General features: G+C 42.4%; 1 protein-coding gene across 1 annotated transcript in view; it reads left to right on the top strand.

Moving 5' to 3' along the window:
* LOC141908155 (uncharacterized) overlaps positions 1-22,325 on the top strand; it is a 49,082-nt gene extending 26,757 nt beyond the window's left edge. Inside the window, exons 11-30 of the mRNA XM_074798036.1 lie at positions 9,948-10,061; positions 10,540-10,653; positions 10,738-10,971; positions 11,412-11,721; positions 12,253-12,398; positions 12,495-12,725; positions 13,634-13,789; positions 13,906-14,134; positions 14,527-14,728; positions 14,867-15,685; positions 15,905-16,109; positions 16,264-16,451; positions 16,536-17,086; positions 17,172-17,317; positions 17,408-17,633; positions 17,882-18,008; positions 18,098-18,263; positions 18,345-18,809; positions 18,892-18,989; positions 19,230-22,325. Of these exons, the coding sequence (XP_074654137.1) occupies positions 9,948-10,061; positions 10,540-10,653; positions 10,738-10,971; positions 11,412-11,721; positions 12,253-12,398; positions 12,495-12,725; positions 13,634-13,789; positions 13,906-14,134; positions 14,527-14,728; positions 14,867-15,685; positions 15,905-16,109; positions 16,264-16,451; positions 16,536-17,086; positions 17,172-17,317; positions 17,408-17,633; positions 17,882-18,008; positions 18,098-18,263; positions 18,345-18,809; positions 18,892-18,989; positions 19,230-20,348 (5,846 nt within the window). The 3' untranslated portion in view covers positions 20,349-22,325. The remainder of the gene's footprint in view (positions 1-9,947; positions 10,062-10,539; positions 10,654-10,737; positions 10,972-11,411; positions 11,722-12,252; positions 12,399-12,494; positions 12,726-13,633; positions 13,790-13,905; positions 14,135-14,526; positions 14,729-14,866; positions 15,686-15,904; positions 16,110-16,263; positions 16,452-16,535; positions 17,087-17,171; positions 17,318-17,407; positions 17,634-17,881; positions 18,009-18,097; positions 18,264-18,344; positions 18,810-18,891; positions 18,990-19,229) is intronic.
* The last annotated feature ends 551 nt before the right edge of the window (positions 22,326-22,876 follow it).

Genomic DNA, 22,876 nt, shown 5'->3' with positions numbered 1-22,876 from the left:
GGCGAAAATTTTGACAGTGATTGAAATGAGTGCGAATACGCGACGCGAACGTTGGGAACGTTGGCCACATGTGATCTCTCCGACCGAATTATTGTCGTCTCGTCAAATGGTTCATCGATGCAAACTTTAGACATCAACGTCTTCGCGCCACATGTTACGCCTGATGCAAATCAGAATTCGGTCTCTCAGGTTTCAGTTCATCTTTTTTTTCAAAAGAGATCTATCTCGCTGTCTTTTGGAGTCGGAGAGAGAAGAAAAATAACTTTTTTACCAAAGCATCGTTTAAACATTTACATGCGAACAAATGAACATTTACGAAGTCACCTTTTTAGTGATTAGCCAAATTTGACTCTGCACTGGTCCCGGCCTGTTCGAAATCGGGCAAAATCGTCTCCATGTGATCGTGGATAACTCCACTGAAAGTTGTTTAGCAATAGTTTCGCTGAAAATATTGACTATAGTCTTAAAATTTGATCGAAGAAATATAGCTGCAAAGCAGCGATAACGGGTTTTCTGCACAGCCTTGTTCTTATTCTTGTTCTTGTTCTTAGATATTGTGTCGACCAGGATCGCGAAAAATTAGAAAATTGTTGAATTAAGCGGACAGATAGTGCTCTGCAGTTCAGTTCATTGTATGATTGAATGAAAAATTACTGTACAGCTTAGTAAGGGAGGTGTTTGAGAGAGAGTGTGTCATTGCATGACGTAAGATCGGTATTTAATGGAACGATGTTTTATGTAATTGATGATGTTTAAGACTGATTGATCCGATAACGCGGCGTAGCCCGGTAATTCGATACGCGCGGCGCTCCGGCGTATCTGTCACTGTGACGTTCCGCGTCGGCCGAACAAGAAAAGTCAACGTTCGACTTTGTTTCCGTAATCGACATCAGGAAATTGTATTTTGCCGTCGCGGTGGTCGGTCGCGGCGGGACGCGCGCGTTCCGTGCAATGAAAGAGCGCATCCAATTGAGAGCCGAGCGTGAACGACGCTTTGATTCTTCGTCAGCGGTTAACAGAGTGATAGCTCAATAAACATCCATCAGCGTCGCGTCGTACGTGCTAAACGGAGTCACCTTTGGAGAGGAATGTTTTTTTTTTTCAAAAATTCTCACTACTTTCGAAAGAACAGTAATTTCATTGTCGATGTTTTCGACTGAAACTGTAAAAATCTTGTTTTTTATGCGTGTTCTGAGTCGTCCTCATTTTCCTGCATATTTAAACCTTTGAAATTTTTACTGATCATCCTGGAGCCAGTTCTACTTTAATGCATCTTTTAGGAGTTCTTTCCAGTGTATTTGATACAGAGGAAAATCCTCAGGTGAACATTTATAGTTACAAGGTATAGGTACTGAACTAATGATTATTAATGGGGTTTTCCTCTGTATCATATTTCCTTCAAGTATACTGTACCCTTTCCTATTTTCTCTGAATTTGCAGTTTATTTCCATTGTTTCAACTGCGGAGTCAAATCTTGGTCAAAGCTGTGGAACAGGAACTGTTCGATTCATAGGTTTCAGCTACGTTCTCGTTCGGGTGCATATCAGTCAGGTTTTGCCCGTGGAAATAAAAATCACAACATCCCCGGGCAGAATTCAATTCATATCAAACCTAGAATTATCGACGTTAATCTACGAGAAACCCCGAAGATATTCTACTCTTTGAACATAGCGTGTATTTGAGCTTTTATTCACTTGCCATTAAACGTCCAAACAATCGGGCGAATTTTTTCTGGCCGTTGAAACGCGGCGCTAATTGGCCGACAGCTTTATTGCTTCGTCCCCCCTTTCCCCCTCCCCGGTACAAACGGCAATTACGTAATCCTCAAAATCTCTTAACTATTGTCGTCCGGGTTCAGGTTCTCCCCCCCCCACGTAAATCTCTCTTGCTCGCCTCGGGGCTGCAAAAAAAAGATGACCAACAATTGTCGTCGTTGCAGACTCCGGCGACAAAGAATTTCCACAGTCACCTGCCACGAGCGGGTATGTTCATATACGGTCGGCCGTGCAGCGGTTCACCGGACTTACAACGATCGAAAAAAAACGTAAATTAAAAACGAAATGAAATACGACCATAATATTGATAGTTAGAAAAAAGGTTTTCGCTGCGATTTCACTGAATCATTATCTATTGTTTAAAACTGAGAGCGTACGTCACGGGGGGGGGGGGGGGGGAAAGGTAAATACAGTTGTCTAGACCGGGTGTATTCGGTAAGAATTATGCTCGGTTTTCATTTCATTATGTTTAATATGAACATCCACCGGCGCGACCGACAACAATAGAAGTTCATCAAATCTATATATTAATTATTAACACTCGGGAACATTAGGCATAACGCACAAACCAACTCGGCTTCCTTTGTTATTATATACGTCTATTGTACGCGCGCATTGTCTTGGTGAATTTCGGTTTCGGCGCGGAACCTTGCATCGATCTCTCGCGCGGGTTAGGAATCGATTCAGATGCGATGATGCTGCGTCATCCGACGGACGAGTGACATTATCTGACCTGTCAATTATCTAGCCAGTAAGTTGTGCTGGTTAAATACCTTCGGGGGGTCATTCCGTTATGATCGCATTCAGTTTGAGTAAAGATGAAAGTTTGAATCCTGTATGAATCTGTGTCCGAATGATTCTAGTTAGTTTGACAATAGGTCGGATGAGTAATGATAACTGATTGTAAGATTACCCAGTAGTACTGCTGTCAAGCTTCAATTAAATCTTAGTCGAATTAGAATTCATGACATCTTAACTTATGGCTGCTGTGTTTCACAAATACTATTTCATGATATTTTGTTTCCATAATTTGATCAGGGGCGCTGGAGCGAGGCAATATTGGGCTGACCGTAGATAGATATCCAAGCTGGGGGCCTCCCGGTTCATTCCAATCACTAAAATCCTTTCAAATGCACATTACTTAACAAGGGGTACAGGGACGGTAAATCCGAAAATAACACACACATCAATTAGCCTACTCAATATATTGTGTAGTAGAAGCCAGCCTGAGATCCGAAAAATATGGTCTTCTTAATTTATTTCGATGACCTAGAACGGGTTCAGGCAGTTCCGGCGGCCCTGAGAAAGTGCACGGTTTCGGGTCAAGTCGGCCGAGTAAGAGCTGCTTGAGGTGTTCGATGAAGTGGAGAATAACTGTCTTAATTGGATCGCGATAATAGTTTAGTTAAATATGTGTAATTGGTTTATTGGATTAGTTACTAGGTCATATAATTGTACTATGAGCTAGATGTCAGCCCTCAGGGGTCATCGGAGGTTTAACAGTTGAGGGTATGAAATCGGTAATTCCCAGGGTACCAACGATGACAGTACCCCGACGAAAGCGAATTCGAGATTTGAATATGTAAATAGATAATTTATTAGACGAAATGTAGTTTAAGTTCTCATGGCGCGGTTCGAGAAAGCGTGAGAAAATATCGGCTCACAATGACTCGAGCGCGGTGCGGTGACTTCCCTGTTTTCGCGCCCTATTGTCAATTCGTAAGCTGTCAGGACACGGGCTACAAAAATTGAATACGCCGCCGTGATTATTGAGAAAGAACCGCGATTTCTTGATTTGAACAATGATTTACTTCTTAGGGCGGATTTTTTTTTTTGAGACCCTCTCGAATAAATAAAAGTGACCTGGTCAGAATGACCAGTTCTAGAAAAAAAAGACGAATTTCCCCTTTTCATGCTCGGTTCATTTGCCTCTGAGGCATCGCTCAGAATTTTTCGTCGAATGTAAATCAATTGTGAACGCGTCGGTCTTGAACTGGTTTTTTAGCTCTTTATATTCGATCTATTGCTTTCATTGCGCGCGCGGGCGAGGGCTTTAGAAATATGTAATGAAACCTCTTTCTTGTACGCGGAGCGGAGCGGTTGTGTCTTCGTCGTCGTCTTTGTTTGTCCCGCGACTTCATCGACGAAGGTCATGTGAACCACTCGTAAAAATCGGAACGAATTCCAGGTTGTTATGAGTGAAATATGAGCCGCGGAGCTTTGAGTCGTAATTTCAATCCTTTCACTCCTTTCACCCCCCTGCCTTGATGACTTCTGTCTTCGTTTACGTTACAGATCGCCACATCGACCCCCCTGCTTAACCCCCATCCTCCCCCTGCTTAACCCCCATCCTCGTGTCAGGAGAAATCTCGACCTGAATTCAACAGATCTTAATTGGCGGAACTTGTTTATGTCGAGGAAGCTCATAGGTGAAAATGTACTGGCGAATTAGCGTCTTAGACATAGAGTCAAACCTGCTTAATCCGGATCGGCTTATTAGGATTTTGGTCTAACCAGGACATTAGTCCATTAGTTCATTAATATACAAGAAAATGACTTTTAATCTGGATTTCCCTTGACCCTTTCAGTGCGTCTACACCGCAGTGCAGTGTGTAAATCAGTGATGAATTTTGTTAGTACACTGCACTGCGGTGTAGTGATGTAATCAGTAATTAGTTTTTATCTCTATTAAAGATGGCAGCACCTGTTAAACATAGTGAAATATTAGTAAGTAACGATACATCGCGCCAGGGTGTAGACGCATTATAGTGGCATTCTTTTTATTCAAGACACTAGGGTGGAATTTTTCAAAATTTTCAAAATATGTCTAGCACTATAGGGTATTGATTAGTCAGCACTGAAAGGGTTAAATTAAATGAATATTTTTTGGTTCTAAAAGATCCGTATTATGTGGGTTCTACTGTGATTTAATCTTATTGAGTACGCTATGCGTGATCTTTATTATAGTCATTGACTATCAGTACATTTAAATAATGGAATTAAATATTGACCAGAGAAATTAAGTCTTACACGTCGTGGACCGATGCACATCGTAGATTTTGTTTTCACGCCTTTCACCTGGGGGAGACTTGTTTCGTCAAATTCCAGCTATGACTAATCGAAAATCTCGAAAGGTCTTCGGGTACCTCCACGCGCAAACTGGTTGTAGTAATAAAGTCGTATACGCCGGACATAGGGAGATCATTTAGTATAGTATGATAATAGACAAGACGAGCTTGTTGTCAGGCAATGAAACCAGGCTTTCATTATATCTGAGCTCTTTTCATACGTTTCCATATGAATATTATCAAAAATCATTGTTGAGAGATGTTTGAATACAAACAGATCCCGTTTGATTTATTCATAACTCAAACTCCGCTCTTATAGATAAAGCTATAGGTCCAGTTTCTAGGCCTATTATCTCGGCTTCCCTTCGGAGATTGTATACTTCGTTATCGACGTTTCCTTGTCCGGCTTTGAATTCGACAAATCTCGACGATTCCGAATATTTTACCGCCGTAATTAATCTAACCATCGAAGAAATGACCGATCTGGCGGTCCGGTTGTCGTCGAACTGAAATTTAGTCGCGACGACTGAAAAGAACAATGCTATCGATTTTAAAGCTAAAAGGTTCCGCCGTTGTGTCGCTAAAGAAAATCGTTTTTTTTTTCTTTTTCGCCGAAAAAGTTCCCAGCAGATCTGACAATCTTTTTTGCGGTCTCCCGGGGCTGTGTACACAAGTTGTGTAAAAATTCCGTATACAAAGCCGAAGATCAGCCATATGCCCCGCATTTCTCTACCTACGTCTTTTGGCGCGTGTTCGTTCGTCTCAGTCAGATTTTTATTGCTCGCGTTTGAAATTCGGGTGCGCGTAATTTAGTGAAATTACGTTTAATTGACCCGTGTAGTTATTGTAATTTCGTGTTAGGCTTTGTTAGATGATGTTTGATGAGATTGCGAACGTCTTCAGGGTTCATCGCTTTCAATGGATAGAGTTTCACTTTCCGTTCAGATCGACCTGACAGACCTCGGCACCGGGTTAAATTGCGGCTCGATAAGATTTAAATAACCTGAGGCAATCAGTGAAAATATATTTATAAATTTTTTTTGGTTCACAGCATTGTTTATCTATTTGAAGCCCATTTGATTTTGATACTTGCAAGAAGTGTAGGGCGTAAACTACTTAAATTTATAACGAGTAGAAAAGTCAGTGGATCCAGTTCCGCAATTGTGAGTTAAAGTGAACTCTGAGTTGAAATTAGTTTATTCTCAATGAGTTAACTCTTCAGTAAAATCTGATCTCAGGGCCCAGTTTCACAGAAAGGTTTAACTCTTAAATCAATCTAATTTCTTCATTAATTCAGTTCAACTTAATTCGATTTAGGCGTTAATCCTTTTCGTGAAACTGGGCCCAGGACTGTGCAATTGGATCCAGATTTATAACTAAATTCCTAGATAATCCAACGCGCCCGAATTGGTTCCTGTATCGATGTACTACTACGTTCAGATCCGATAGATTTGATCTGTACCGCATATAGGCGCGAATGGGCATACGATCTTTACCATTGGAAAAAAAAAATATGCGCCGATCTTCACGGTTGAAAAATTGCGCGTCATGTCCCCCCACAGAATAGTAATTGTTGATCATCTGGTGGTCGCCAGACGAGACGACAAAAAAACAAACCAGTGACAGATTGCGCGACGTACAGATGAACGACGCGCCGATGATCTGCGGTTCGTCAACGGAGAATAGTTTGCGGGATTTACGTTTTTTTTCCCCCGGTTTAACAACCGACGATGAATGTCGCTGAATGTCGCGCGACGAATGATCAAGTGTTTAAATAATGTTTCGTGACAATCTGTAACCGGCAGCGGACAATAGACGCCGAGACCTGAACTGATTGACTCTCATCCCATCCAAGCGACAACAACGTTAATCTTTCATCTACGAACAGTATATGCTCTTGCAGACCTCATTATTTTTTTGGGATCGTTTTTATTTTTCGCTCGGAAATAGTTGGGGCGTTACGGGCGTAGAATTCTAATTCGATTTATGAAAATTAGTCGTTTTCGATGCGGACTAATTTTCATTTAAAGCGTCACGGCGCTGTCGTCGTTTTTCAATTATCCGAATCGAATTAACGTAAAGTGATAATTGTTTCGCTCACGTTTCTGCGGCGCGCACGCGGCCGATTACGCGATTTAGCTATAATCCAATTCTTTTATTCATCGTTCGTTACGGCGTTCGCGCGCGGGGCTTCGCCCGGCCAGTGAATTATCGAGACGAGTCCCCGGACTCGAGGCCAGACTGTGGGAAATAAACTTCAAAATGTCGATTGAACATTTTGAAAGCATCATTTGTCGCGTCGATGAATATTTTCAACTATTGTCATATTTGTCGAGTTCAACCCCCCTCAATGTAATCCATGTACTACAGCCATGTGTAAAAATGATTCTTTTGTTTCTATTATGCATGTTTTCGTTATTTTGGTCACCTGGGTCACGTTGGTTGTTTACCGACAAAACAGGTTCCAATAGGACATGAGACCAGCATGTAGGGAGTTTTGTATTTTTTTTACAATGGTCAACTGGCTGGATATTGAATAGTGCATTATTTGTCGTGCACATTTGCCATCTGATAAGCATTGGTCAAGAACGCAGGCGTTTCTAGTTTTAATGAGGCTGTTTTGGACGAGCGAGCAAGCGTATATCAGGTGTAGAATGCACCTGCCCGGTTTGAGGCTGGTTGCACCAGATGTCGCGGATACAGCTGTTCGAAAAATAGAAATTAGCTGAAAATTAAAATTTATCAGTGTGGTGGCCACTTACCTGAAAATCAGGGAAAAGTCGGGGAATTCTCTATTCTGTAAAAAAGTCGGGGAATTTTGTGAAAAAGCTAAAAAACAGGGAAAGTCAGAGAAATTGGTTGAGATTGCTAAATCAAACAGTTTCTAGATCTCAGGTATTTGACTGTGTCAATTGATTAGATTCTTAGCAGATCAAGTCAGGGAAAAACGATGTCAAGGAATAGTCAGGCATAAACTTAGATGTCAAGGGTTAATCGGGGAAATGTTGGGGAAGATGCAAGTCAAATAAAAATGGCCTCCATTATTATGAAATCATAGATTTAACTGGTACCGAACGAGTGATTTTGCTCTTTGTTGTTATCGGTGGCTTTTCCGGGTTTATTTCATTCACCGGGCGATAATGAGAAAAAAATACCGACGACTGCGACCACGGACGACGACTGACGACTGCTGCGGCTTTTCTTTATCGAAAGTAGGTCGCGTGATGTCGAGAGAAAGGCCGAAAAAAATGTTGCGAGTCACAATTGAGGAGTTGTGTAATCTCTCCCCGAGTAACTCGCGAGGACCTTTTTAAATCCTGCGCGTCGCGTAATCGGAAATTCATTGTGTTAAACGACGACGATTTTTGATCGGACTGAATTACGAACCGAGGACCCCGCCCGTGTTTTAATCTTCAAGTATCTCGGCGCTTTTGAATAACGCTCGTGAATTTGTTTATGAAATCTGACAATAGTGGCGACAATGCGTTTCGTCGCCCGGCGCGTTACGCTTTTCTATTAAACTCGTGCTGTTTTCGGTGGGAAAACGCGTTTTTTTTTTCCTCGCCGTTGTAAATTTCGAGGCGGAGGTGTCCAGATGGTGGGCCATTATTTCGTACGTGTGTCGCTCGCTCGCGTACGGGGGAACACGGTTCGCGATCGGACGCACGACGCCGCGGTCTAACAGTCGGATCCGACGATGTGTCCATCCGCGATTCATCGGTAGACGACGAACGTTTGATCCAGGGGGGTTGGCTCCTGACACGACGGCCCCTGGGGGGGTGGCTCCTGACACGACGGCCCCTGACGTACAACAATACGACCGTAAAAACTTGTCACCATTTACAGCTGTATTGTTAGTTCGGACAATGTGTCCGTGGCTAACTGTTCAGTTTTGACGACAAAAACGTCACCGGTGTCCACTACTATACGTCCACTCTCTGACTCACCTGGGCTTTTTGAAATATAATGAGTGTCTTTCATTTCGCGGTTTGACATCTTATTTTGAGGTCAACGCGCCGATGTATTCTATAGGTTTACGGCAACACTGTAATAATAATAATAGGGACAATTTTCTCGAAATAAGTCGGATAAAATGCGTCGGCATACAGAGCATATACCGCGGGCACCAAGCGTACACTGGGCCCCCGCAGACATAACGAATCTTTCGCATATACCAATAGTCATTTATTTGCTCGAATTTATGTCAACAGTATTCCGCGTTGTAGCTTCCTCGAGTTGAAATATCATCGAACTAAGTAAACATCGCCGGCATTTTTTCGTAAGAATGAGGCTAGAAAAGGTTACTTTATTCATAACCGATAAACTATATAAATTAATGCGTGTACCTAATGTGAATGCTAAGGTCATTAATACATTCTCTGAATTAAAACTTCTTTTCCTATGCGGGTCTTTTCTTCCACTTTCATATCATATTTCATAACTGTAAATAGAACTGGGCCCAGGTTCCGGTTGCACAGTTGTGAGTTGGAGGTAAATCGTAATTCACAACCGTGGAACTTGGTCCTGATTATTTTACCTCGCATAATACTTAACCTTTTTTAATCATATTCTATACTCTGTATAAATGATGTGAGTAAATAAACTTATATAGAACTTATATAAACTTATATACTCATTTCCATGCAATTTATCGTAAAGATGTTTCCTTTGGAAATATTTATGCAAAAAAGAAATATGCATAAAAATGAAAATATTCGGCGTACGATGTTTATATAAGTGTCTGGTTGATAGCCTAACGCGATGCCTCATTTCTGCCACTGCTATCATTATTCAATCGGGCCATGTTTTAGTTTTTAGTCCGCTACGCGATACACTCCGCGATCGATCGGATCGCTTTGTCTTTTATTCCCGTATCGGATAACGATATAGCAGTGAACTTAGCGTAATTTACGTAATATGGTAAACAATGGGTAATAAGCGTGTTGATCTACGGCGCCGGTTTAATTGTCGTATTAACTTACTTAACTGATTCGTGTGTTTTGATTATGTCTGAAAGCGATAGTAGTCAGATATGTATACGCAGACGCTGTATTTTCGTTGTTGCTTCGTTTTTTTTTTTTATCTCGTTCTCGTCTATTTTCAGGATTTCAAGGCGAACGATGCGAAGAAAACATCGATGAATGCGAAAATCAGCCTTGTCAAAACGGCGGCGTCTGCGTCGATCTGATCGATAAATTCAAATGTAACTGCCCCACCGGTAAGTAGAAACGCGAGGCGGCGCCACTTACCACCTGGACATCGGGGGGAAAAGTCGGGGAATTTTGTAAAAGAGCTAAAAATCAGGAAAAAGTCGGGGACATTAGTTGAGATTGCTAGATCGCGTATAAAAACAGTTTCTGCCTATGTATTACGTATATGACTGTGTTAATTGATTGGATTCTTAGCAGATCAAGTCGGGGAAAACAGCTTACATGTCAAGAAATAGTCAGGAGAAAAGCGAATCAAATAAAGGTGGCCGCCCTGAGATGAAAAGCTTTAGATTCTTCCACTCCCTATTTCATGCACGCATTTTGATATGCGCAATACGAAATGAGATGAATCAGTCAGTTTTAAACATATGTACACCTCATTTTCTTCACTCGCGTTACTTAAAATAAATCACGATGAAAGACAATGTATTCATCTGCTTTCCGGCTGAATACAGTAATACCATATTTTTCCTATCATTGTTTTAGGATACACCGGAAAAAGGTGCGAAACAAATATCGACGATTGCGCCAGTGGACCTTGTAAAAATGGGGCTAGATGTCTCGACTACATCAACGGATTCTCCTGCGCCTGTGCGACCGGTAAGTGCTGACATCTAACCGTTGAAAAACGAACCGATTTCGAATGAAGTTTCGAAACTTTAGTACGCATCGATATTTTTGCAGGTTTTCAAGGCCACACGTGCGAGGAAAACCGCGACAACTGTCAAGGTATCGATTGTTATCACGGTCGGTGTATCGATGGTTTAGATACGTGGACGTGTCATTGCGACGCCGGATACACCGGTTCGCAATGCCAGGTCGAGATTAACGAATGCCACAGCAATCCGTGTCAACACGCCGGCACCTGCCAGAATTTGATCAACGACTATCAGTGTATCTGTCCTCCGGGTACATCCGGTAAGTATCTTAGGTTTGAAGCCGCGATCGACTGGGAATTTTTGGCCCAGACGAACTGTTTGCACTGCTGCTAAATGGGTTCGGTGCCTATAAAGCACTGGCCAAATTGGGACTGGCCCTGCGCGAAATTTAAGCACTGGTCAAACCTTTCCACGACGCGCTTACCATTTCTGAAAGTGGCTCACACAATTCGATTTTAGTAACAAGTGAGTGATTAACGTGATGAACACGCTCTCTAATCAAGCAGTCCAAGCCAGTTTGATTTGAGCCAAATTGTCTCCTTGTGATCGCGGCTTATATCTCTTATTCTCTCTCATATCTAATAATGATGATAATATAAGCAAATATATAATGAAAATAAGTAAATTTAAAAAAAAAATTGAAAATGAATTCCGATATTGTTTAGAATGTGGCATTACTGATTTTTCTTCGTATTCCAGGCAAAAACTGTGAAATAGATTACAACGAGTGCGCGAGTAACCCGTGTCGTAACGGCGCGTCGTGCGTCGATAAGATCAACGCGTATCAGTGCGTGTGTAAACTCGGTTTCACCGGTTTACTCTGCGAGGACAACATCGACGAGTGCGTGTCGTCGCCGTGTCACAACGGCGGAACGTGCATCGACCTCGAGAACGGGTACCGGTGCGAGTGTCCGCGCGGCTACTACGACAAAAACTGTTACAGCGACATCAACGAATGCGAGAGCAACCCGTGCGAGAACGGCGGGACGTGCGTCGACGGCGTCAACAGGTAGGTTGTTGCGTTCTTGGTGTCGATAGGGAACCCTAACACCAACCATTCCGCCAGCTGGCGTGACGAGCGTTCAGCCCTGCGTTGTCAAAATCTGAATAAACTATGATGGATTCTTAGGCTCCTAAATCCATACATCATCTGCACTGAATCCACCAAATATACTTAAGATTATTTTTCTACTCAGTGATTGGTATAGTTTTCATTTATAGTTGATTTGTTAAAGAAAAAATTCATTCGATTTTAATTGAACGCAGAAGAATGAGCAGCCTGGGCCGATTTCGGTTATCTGAGTTAGTCAACTATATTCGAACTAAGTGAAACAGAATGTCAGTTAGTCGGAACTATATTCTGGAAATAGTTCAGAAATAGAGCGCATTCGGTTATTGGTTCCGACCACTAGTCGACTAGATACAAAAACCTAATTTGGCCCTGCTCGCCACAGTAGCGTTGCAAGTTCCCCATTGGCCTGCTCCGTCAGAGTCGAAGAGAAATTTACCATGAAATTTACGCTGAATTTTATCTTGAAAGGTTCGATTGCCAGTGTATGAACGGCTACGAAGGTTTCCGTTGTCACATCGAGACGAACGAATGCCTGTCAAATCCCTGTCAACATGGCGGCTCTTGTAAAGATCTGTTAGGTTCATTCGAATGCGCGTGTCAACCGGGATATACCGGTAAGTTGATAACCAAAAATCCGAGATTGTCACGAATCGTTCGAAAATGTAAGTGAGAAACGGTTAGTTATCGAGGTTGTATTTGGTAAATTACAGGCGCTACTTGCGATACAAATGTCGACGATTGTAGCCCGAATCCTTGCATTCACGGAGCTTGCATCGACGAAGTTAATGGTTACAAGTGTTCGTGTGATTTGCCGTACACCGGTAAGAATTGCGACGTCGAAATGGACCCCTGCAGACCGAATCAATGCCGTAACGGTGCCCAATGCGTGCCTTCGAGAAACTACAAGGAATTCCAGTGCAGCTGCCCTCTTGGATTCACTGGTAAGTCCATTTGTCGGTCTGTCCACAAGATGATCTCACTGCATATCCGATTATCATCTTTTTTATCGCGATTCAATATTAGTTTACGCTTCATTAAACGGCTAGCGTGACATTCGTGTAGGGGGCATTTATTTCTGTTGATAGTGATTTTAGCTTGTTAATGGCTTAAATACGTGCCCTGAAGCGATACGCCTCTAGGCCTCGAGAAAAACAATCATTATAACCCTTGGGGGGTGAGAGAATGATAGTCCATACCCGTAGGCGGTGTGTTAGCCGGAGGTGAAGTTTTTAGTCTCGGAAGAAGCCGTATGCCTCTTGTTTTGTTAGGCTTATTCATTAATTGGTAATAAAGCTATCTAAAGATGCTTCAGCGTCTGCTGCAGGGTTGTAAATAAGAAAAGAGCAGTCTGCTGTCGGCGGTAAACTTACCAGAATTTAGCCCGGAGACCTATCACTTAAACAACGTCTTGAATCGGAAACTAATGGAACATAGTTTCGGGTTTTCTTGTTTGCCGTACTGAGACTAGCGAAACTTGAGCATCAATTTATTTCATCGCTGCATTCAGCTATATTACATTCCCGACACTTGAGAGCGTACTTAAAGGTCTCGTCTTGACAGTGAAAAGGTCATGGAAAATCCCGTTTCGAAACTGCAGTCGGATAGTCCACACGTGTCGTCGTGTCTGTTCCATTAATTCTTTCTAAATTATCGGTAATGATGAACATTGTTTAGTCGTAGTCTCTCATCTCCCTTAATGAAGTCATCAACGTTACAATTCATTTTACGCCACTTATTGTTTATTGTATTTTAATCAAATTGGAGTTCACTTTATTGGTTCATTTTGAAATCTGGTTCTTTCTCAGCGAATTTAATTAATGAACTCGTGTAATCTGTTTCGTATTTGAAGGTGCCTTGTGCGACGAAGATATCAACGAGTGTTCGGATGATAACGTGTGCAATAACGGCGCCACTTGTCAGAACACGAACGGTTCCTACGTCTGCCACTGCAATAACGGTTACGAGGGAAGACATTGCGAGATCAACCACGATGACTGTGATCCAGGTATGTTTGTTTTATTGGATTTGCTGTAGTTCACGAAAAAGAAGACTTATTTTATTAAAGTATTCAGTTTAAGTGGTTTTCTTGCTGTAAATCAAAATATTTTTCCTGTTTTCCAGACCCTTGTGAGAATGGGGGAACGTGCTTAGACAAGGTAGCCGACTACCACTGCGAATGCGTCCCCGGTTTCGGCGGTCATCACTGTCATTTGGACATCGAAGAATGCGCGTCACAACCGTGTAAAAACGGCGGCATCTGTACGGACTATGTGAATTCGTATACGTGCACCTGTCCAGCTGGATTCAGCGGTGTGAACTGTCAAACTAATGACGATGATTGCACGCTGAGGTAATTAAACTTAATCTTTCAACAGTTTCTGACTCGTGTACATAACCCTGTTCAGTATTACGCTTGCTCTTTTCAAGCTATTCCTGTTTATATCTATATGAAGTGACCCTGGCCAGCTGTACCCGAATTTCATGTTCCATTTAGTTCGGGGGGAGTGGTGTGAGGCTTCCGAGGGATGTTTATATGATATACCTTTTCTATAGCGGAATCTATCGCTACTTTCATTATTGATATGCCCATTTTCATATCAACTGAAATCTTGAGCATATTATTCATATCTGGCGGCAGACCTTCATGATCTTCACCAGGGTGGTCATGTGACGGTAGCGAACCTTTATGACGACGCATTTATGATGATCAACTATTTGATGCTAAATGTTCTTTAATTGTAGTTCTTGTTTATACGGAGGCTCGTGCGTCGACGGTATAAACAATTATACGTGTCAGTGCGCGCCGGGATATACGGGATCGAATTGTCAACATCATATCAATCCGTGTAGAAACAAACCGTGTCAGAACGGCGGCTCGTGCGAAGTGCACAATCAAGGATTTCGATGCCTGTGTCCGTATGGTTTCAACGGACCGCGATGCGAGGTAAGCATATTTTCACGCAGCCGATACATAATAATAAGGGATAGTAATGGAATAATAATAATGATAGTAATAATAATAATATCTGAACCAAGGCGATCGATACCAGGGTAAAACTAAATGTGCGTCTTCTTTTTGTAGAATTTCGTAGACTGGTGCGGTAAAAACCTGTGTCAAAATGGTGCCGCTTGTCGGCAAGTATCGAATCAGTTTAACTGTACGTGTCGAGGCGGCTGGACGGGAGTTCTCTGCGATATACGTCTGGTCTCGTGCTCGGCGGCCGCCAATCAGAAAGGCGTAACCGTCGCCGAGTTGTGTCAGCACGGCGGCCGATGCGAGGACGTCTACACCAATCAGACTATTCACACGTGTATATGCGCGGCCGGTTACACCGGCTCGTACTGCGAGAAAGACATCAACGAATGCGAGTCGAATCCGTGTCAAAACGGAGGCACGTGCAACAATCTGATCGGTTACTACACGTGCGATTGCGTCGAAGGTTTCCAGGGTAAGAACTGCGAGTACAACATCGACGAATGCAGCACGTCGCCGTGCGAGAACGGCGGCACGTGCCACGACATGGTGAACGACTTCCGCTGTTCGTGTCCGCACGGTACGCAGGGCTTGCTCTGCGAAATCAACGACAACGACTGTTTCGAGGGCGCGTGTTTCCATGGGGGTACGTGCATCGACATGGTCGGCGGATTCAAGTGCAGCTGCATGCCAGGCTACGTCGGCAAGCGTTGCGAGGGCGACGTGAACGAGTGTCTGTCGGACCCGTGCGGTCAGCCGGGTACGCAGGACTGCGTGCAGCTGGTCAACGATTATCGGTGCGATTGTAAGCCGGGTTACACCGGTCGCCTGTGTAATAAACGCATCGATTACTGCAAGGTGAATCCTTGTAAGAACAACGGACAATGCGTAAATGGATTGAAAGGACCAGTTTGCAACTGTGTACAGGTAAGAAACATAATTTACGATAACTATATATGAGTATAGTTGCTACTGTTTTCAAGAGCTCAACTACTCACAAAAAATCAAAATTCTCTTCTAGTCGATTCAGCAAAACTCATACCAAAATTACTTTTACTAATGTTTTTGCTCAATCTTTTGATCTAGGCTGAAACTGCTCATTAATCCTTTGGTTTAACGTTATAGTACCTGTTCGTTTATTTCTAGGGATTTTCCGGAGATCTATGCGAGTTTGCGAACAGCGACTGCGATAGCGGCCCGTGTCTGCACGGAGGGAAATGCCATCCGAAACAAAGCGGGTATACGTGTGAATGTTTGCCCGGATCTAGCGGCATGCACTGCGAGATCGATACCCATAACGATTGTGAATCGAATCCCTGCACTAACGGCGGAATATGCATCGATTTAGTCGGTAAGCGTCTTTACAATTGAAACTTAAGATATGAAATTTCTTATGTTTCTAGAAATCATATATTTCCTTCGAGTACTGTAGCCTTTCCTATGGTTTTTGCCAATATTTCTTATGTTTTTAGAATTCATTTATTTGATAATCATTCGTTTTTCAGGCGGACCTAAGTGTCGTTGTCCTCCTTTATGGAATGGAATTAAGTGCGAGTCTTACGACCCGTACTTCACCGGAGGAGTGGTCCATGAAACGACGACTACTACGAGTCCGTTCATACCGTTCGACAAGCAGAAAGAACTTTGTCGTATCAACAAATGCGATCAAAAAGCTGGAAACGGCCAATGCGATGTAAGTAACATACATATCATCTAAATTTCGCAATATCGTGAATGGGATGTTCGAATGATTCATGGTTTTATTTCGTTATTGCAGAAAGAGTGTAATACGTTCGCGTGTAACTACGACAACCAGGAATGTTCGTACGGCTTGACGCCGTTTAAGAACTGCACCGCGATCAGTCAAGGCGTCTATTGCTGGGAGCTGTTCAAGAACGGAAAATGCGACGAAGTGTGCAATACGCAGCAGTGCCTGTACGACGGTTTCGATTGCGAAAGCAAAATGCCCAAATGCAATCCGATATATGAACAGTACTGTAGTAATCACTACGGGAACGGGCACTGCGATTCCGGTTGCGATAAGGCCGAATGTGAATGGGACGGTTTGGATTGCGACACGTCGCCGCCGAAACTAGCGAGCGGAACATTAGTTATCATCGTTCTCGTCAAGCCGGACGCCTTCAAGGAAGTCTCCGTACCGTTTTTGCGTCGGTTAGGACACCTTTTCCGAGCGGTTGTAAAGATCAAGAAAGATAAACACGAACGGGATATGATTTACCCATGGCCCGAAGATGGAAATGTCAGTCGCGTAAAACGATATCTAACCGATGCGTTAACGCGCAGACGACGGGCGGCTGCTAGGAGCGGGTAAGTACTTCGAAATTTCTACAACCGAACTTTCGAGTAAAACTGAACATTTCTCTAAAATGAATTCTGATTAATGAAATTTCAGATCAAAAGTTTATCTGGAGATCGACAACCGAAAGTGCCTTTCAACGGATAGCCAGTGTTTTAACACCGCACAGTCGGCTGGCCAGTTTTTGGTCGCTTCGATGCAAAAAGGATGGGATCCTGGTCACACGATATTATCCGTGAACTGTAAGTAAAAGCCAATCTTTTCTCGTTTTCCATGCAGTTGCTCGTTCTTTCCTCATCGAGGTTCAACGTTATTCATAATTTCGATTACAGCTGAAAATGAACCGACGAAATTCAACATGAACATTCTTTACATCGTCGCCGGTGCTTCCATACTGATCATCGTCATGTTGTTGTTCGGCGTTTTGGTAACGATCAACAAACGCAAACGAGCGCACGGTACGACCTGGTTCCCGGAAGGCTTCTTCACGAACAGACGACCGAGTCACAGTCAATCGGCTTGCAGCAGCAGACACGGACCGGATGGACAAGAAATGAAGTAAGTTTGAGAGACCATTGCCGATATTTTAGAATATCATGCTTAGTAAGACCCATTTCACTAATTAGTCACTCTCCCTGTGAATATGGTTGCTTCTGTACCCGGTATTGAGTGCACTTATTTACCTGTTGGAGCTAATATTCAGTAATAACGAAAGCTCGTAATTCGATGGAATCTCCAAAGTATTACCAGTCTTCATGTTTTGCTAATTTGCGAGATCTGTAGATAGTTACGTTCATTTACTTCAGAGTGAAAAATGGCTCTCAGCAATCTCAGTTGGACAAAGTCGACGCGAATGATAATCGACCTCTTCAAGTTTTGCCACCAGGTGGCGGTAGTTGGTCAGATGTTGAACCCAGAGCGAAGCGTATAAAGGTATAAGATCGTCTGGAATTAGTATCTCCTTACAGCGATCAATTGATGATATTATGAAATTTCAATTTGTTTCTATTCTTTTCATTCAGAATGAAAGTTCCACCGATCCAGAAGATGCGGTTTTGGAGATGGATTGTGACAGAAAATGGTCGCAGCAGCACATTGACGCGGCGAACATGAGCCCACCGATAAACGTTCTTACTCCGCCCGAATTTGAAAACCAAGATTCTAAAGACGTCGATGTCCGTGGTCCAGGTATTTACATTTTCTATTAACGTTTAGTAATACTGTAATGAAAGGTATCCTGTAGTCATCGTAAACGTCTTCTGTTTTCAGATGGGTTTACGCCATTGATGTTGGCAGCTATTCGCGGTTCAGGTTTAGAAGGCATGGACGGCGATAGTACCGGATCGGGAGAAGGGGAAGATGACGGCGCTGCTGTCGTCATATCCGATCTGCTCATGCAAGGAGCCGCGCCGAACGTAAAAACAGATCGCATGGGAGAAACGCCTTTACACTTGGCCGCACGTCACGCTCGCGCCGACGCGGCTAAACGATTGCTCGACGCCGGGGCCGATCCGAACGCGCAGGATAATACCGGACGAACGCCGTTGCACACGGCCGTCGCCGGAGACGCTCAGGGCGTGTTTCAAATATTGTTGAGGAATCGAGCGACGAATCTGAACTGTCGCATGAATGACGGAACGACGCCAATGATAAGCGCCGCCCGTCTGGCCGTCGAGGGAATGGTCGAAGAGTTAATCAACGCCGATGCTGATGTAAATGCTGCTGATGAATATGGTAAGTTTGAAGAACTTATTGCGCGCATTTTCCACATAGTCCTTCAGTCAATCGAACTAACTGTATATATTTGTATTTATAGGTAAGACGGCGTTACACTGGGCGGCTGCTGTAAATAACGTCGATGCAGTACATGTGCTTGTACAACATGGTGCTAATAGAGATTCGCAAGATGCTAAGGTATGATTATTATTTGAGTATTTGAGGAATGGTGCGGGCAAATGGACTCTGGGAGGGTTTGAACCTCGAACATAATACCAGAAAACAGAAGAATGAGTGCATTGAAACTGTATTGAATATGATTTTACGCTATACAAATGAAAATTATTGATACGATCATTGTTGATATTATAGTACATAAACTTTTGCACCCGACTCACCAAAGGAAATGTTTACAATTGCTCTCGGTTTATTTTACAGGATGAAACTCCGTTGTTCTTGGCCGCTCGTGAAGGAAGCTACGAATGTGCTAAAATACTGTTGGAACATTACGCCAATCGTGATATCGCCGATCACATGGATCGTCTGCCGCGCGACGTCGCACGCGAGCGTATGCATCACGATATCGTGCAATTATTAGACGATTATCCGGCTAACAGTCCGGTGAACGGACTCGCCGGTCCATGCGGTGTCGGACGCAATTTTGTGGCGCATATGAATCAAAAACACGTCAAGCCGAAAGTTCGCAAAACGAAACACAACGCGCAAAATAAACAACGCCCGCTGTCGCCGAATAACGGACACATGCGAACGAACTGCCCGCCGACGAAAGACAATAACAAAATGCGCAAGAAAAAGACGCCGATTTTGAGCACGTTCGCTCCGGTTGTGAACGGATGTTCGCCGCACAGCGGTGATAGTTCATCGATGAACGGCCTGTCGCCGGGCAACTCGTTGGAATCTCCGTACGGTTATAGCACGGATATCGCGTACGACGGCACGTGCAACGGACATCCGATGGTATCGCAGGCCGATTTACACGTTATCGATAACATATCAGCGAGTATTTCGATGGCGCCCGATCGGTCAATGGACGATTTACTGGGACACATCGGCGCGAGTCCGTATTCGAATAACAGCCCGAACGGACGCAACGTCGTATCGCCCGGGAAGCAGAAGGGTCTTCCCTTGTCGCCGACGCACATACAAGCCATGCAACACGCGCATCACAATCGCATGCAAGTCAACTACTACAGCGACGCCGGATATATTGAAAACATTCCAAGTTCAATGATCGGGCCACATTCGCATATGACTGGGCACCACGGACATCCGAGTATGACCCACCATATGGAACAATATCCGACCCCGCCATCTCAACACGGCAGTATCGATTCTACGCCGCAACATATAAAACACCTCGGTTTACCGGAACACTATCTGACGCCGTCGCCCGATTCGCCGGATCAGTCTCCGTCGGCCTGGAATAGTTCATCTCCACATTCCCAAAATTCGGATTGGTCCGAAGGAGTTTCGAGTCCACCTCTGCCGGTCGGTCAGATGCCGCAACGGATGAACACGAAGCCAGTTTTTATCTAATCGGATATATATAAATGTTTTCTACACATTTTTACTGGCTGTGCATCCGGAATGTGTATTTGTGCCATTTTTGTGAATCATTTGTAAAATGTTTGCTAAATAGAAGAAATTTCTAAAAGATATTATTGTCGTCGATGTCGGTTAACGTCGAAAACGTAGTGATTGATGAATTCAAAAATGCATAAGATAAATGCAACTGAATTGTAAAATCGAATAATAATGGCTAAAATGATAAGATATGAATGAATATTGTTATCGATGAAATAGATCTGACTTGAATAATGTGGTCAGTAAAATGGTCAGTGCCTTTTGGTGTATCTTAATTCAGAGTGAATTCAATTGTTTAAAATGTGGCATTCTTTTAGTTCAAATGTTACACGATGTACTTTTTAGGCTGTAGCAATTGAATATTAGATATTATGCTTTGAAATGGCTAATATTAGAAAATTAATTCATACTTAGAGGCAATTTTTTCTGTGCTTGAAAATTGATTACGTCTGTGTAACTTTGACATTTTTGCATTTAGATATTATAGTTATTTCTATATTTCATTGATTTTTTAGCTGCCTAACTTTTGGTCTGCCTTTATTATATTTTTAGTAGATGTTTTATTTTATTCCGTAGCCAGGAGTGGATTCGACTTTTAAGATCCACCGCGAATTATCGAGAAAAAAAAAGCAATAGAAAGCATAAAGGTCCTGTTGAGGCGGACAAAAATGGGGCCACTAATCAATCCAGTAATTAATGATACCTTTGGTACATTCAAAATTGGCTTCTCGTACATAAACAGTTGATATTTTAAAAGCGCAGAGTAGATTTTACTTTTAAACAATGTAGAATCTTGTATTGTAATTTTGTTGCATAATTCGTAAACTTCATTTTATGAATGATGGTCATTTGATTTGATTTTTAGATATCGTATAAAAACAATCAGGTTAAAAAAGATGATAGAACATTTTCGGCTCGTTCGTAAGCCAGGAGATTATCGTTGATAATTTACGTGTAAATAGTAAGACAAAAGTGTAAATAGCTCTACATATTAAGCATATATTTTTTAAGTATAATGAGGTTGAAATGTCATCGGAGTATTAGTATTTTTGTATACTATTAAAAAACAAATCTTGAATACACTTCATATTCAATTCTCGGTGGATGAACTGTTGACTGATTTACAGATAATTACTATCAAAACTAAAGCATGTTTTCCTTTTATAGATTTATCTCTCGTCGTATTAAACTATTAATTCGTTTGCATGCCTTAGAAATACATTAGATTCGGTGATATTTTCATTCATTGTCGACTTCCAAATCTGAAAGCCGCGGATAAAACTTACATCTCTTGTTTTGCGAAGTTTTCTCAAGATTTTTTCAAATCTCGCTTTACGCCCTAAGTTCGATGGTAAAATATCATCGGAATTATAAAAGTGGTTGTGAATTTTAAATCTATGCAATAAATCCTTCCGCGAGTTACTGTGATACGCTCAGTACCGTAATTGAATCAATAAGGAGTTCTGAACGATAATCTGAATGCGCTGAGACGGCTTACCATCGGAGAATATACCATTACAATGTACTTTCATTTAATGAAAATGAATCTGATTTTTGAATCACTTTAAAACTGAATATTGCTGAACGTACATCTATGTTTCCCGAAAGATGTGAATTTTATTTTATCACCTGAATCGTCTTGTCTTCCATAATCTCTGTAATAGTGTAATAGGGTCAGGTTTTCGTGAGTTGTAGGTCATTACTTCATAAATCTACTCGGAAGTTGTTTGTTTAGTTGGAGTGAACGTGGCTCATTCTGCACACAACGGAAGTAAGATCTGCTGTTCATATGATTCTGTAGAACATATCATTACCTAAACTATAATATCTCCTTCACACACGAACAGCATTTATCCTCATTGATTAGTGTTAATTATGTAAAGTGTTTCATACCTCATCAGTTGCAGGATTGCAATAATAACAATAAAATCCAATACAATTATATTATATATATAAACAATGCGTTACTTTTAGCTAGTTTGTTTAATATAGTCGAGGAGACTGATCGATTCGACTTTTCGTTTGTTTTATCCTTATCATGGTTTCTCCGAGAAGATTCAGAATGACTGCTGAATAACACACAGGATGGACAAAAAGGTAATCTTAGGTTTCAGTTGTACAATGGCCTACATGATAGTAGACGCTCGAGTGAAGCTGCGAAACTGGACCCTGAGGTGACAGGGGTCCTGGGTTCGATTCCCAGTCTTGTTTATGTTGTTCACGAGTGGTGGCAGCACCATACGGTCCCCTAGCGGAATTTCTTGGAACTAATGTTATCTCAAAGCTACTTCAGCAATGACTTACAAATAATAGCTTAATTAATAAATTCACAATGAAATTTATATTGTACTGTCATTTAATCTAAACTATTGGATATTTTACAATAAAGGAACATATATCTATTACCAATTAGAAAAGTATTTGTTTGTGCTGAAGGGGATATCAGGGGTGTCACAAGTTCGAACCCGCTGGTCGAGGGC

This window comes from Tubulanus polymorphus, chromosome 7 (assembly GCF_964204645.1).
Source record: "Tubulanus polymorphus chromosome 7, tnTubPoly1.2, whole genome shotgun sequence".
NCBI classification, from domain to species: Eukaryota; Metazoa; Nemertea; class Palaeonemertea; order Tubulaniformes; family Tubulanidae; genus Tubulanus; species Tubulanus polymorphus.
The sequence above is the reverse complement of the archived record's forward strand: the minus strand, read 5'-3'. Positions and strand labels throughout refer to the sequence as shown.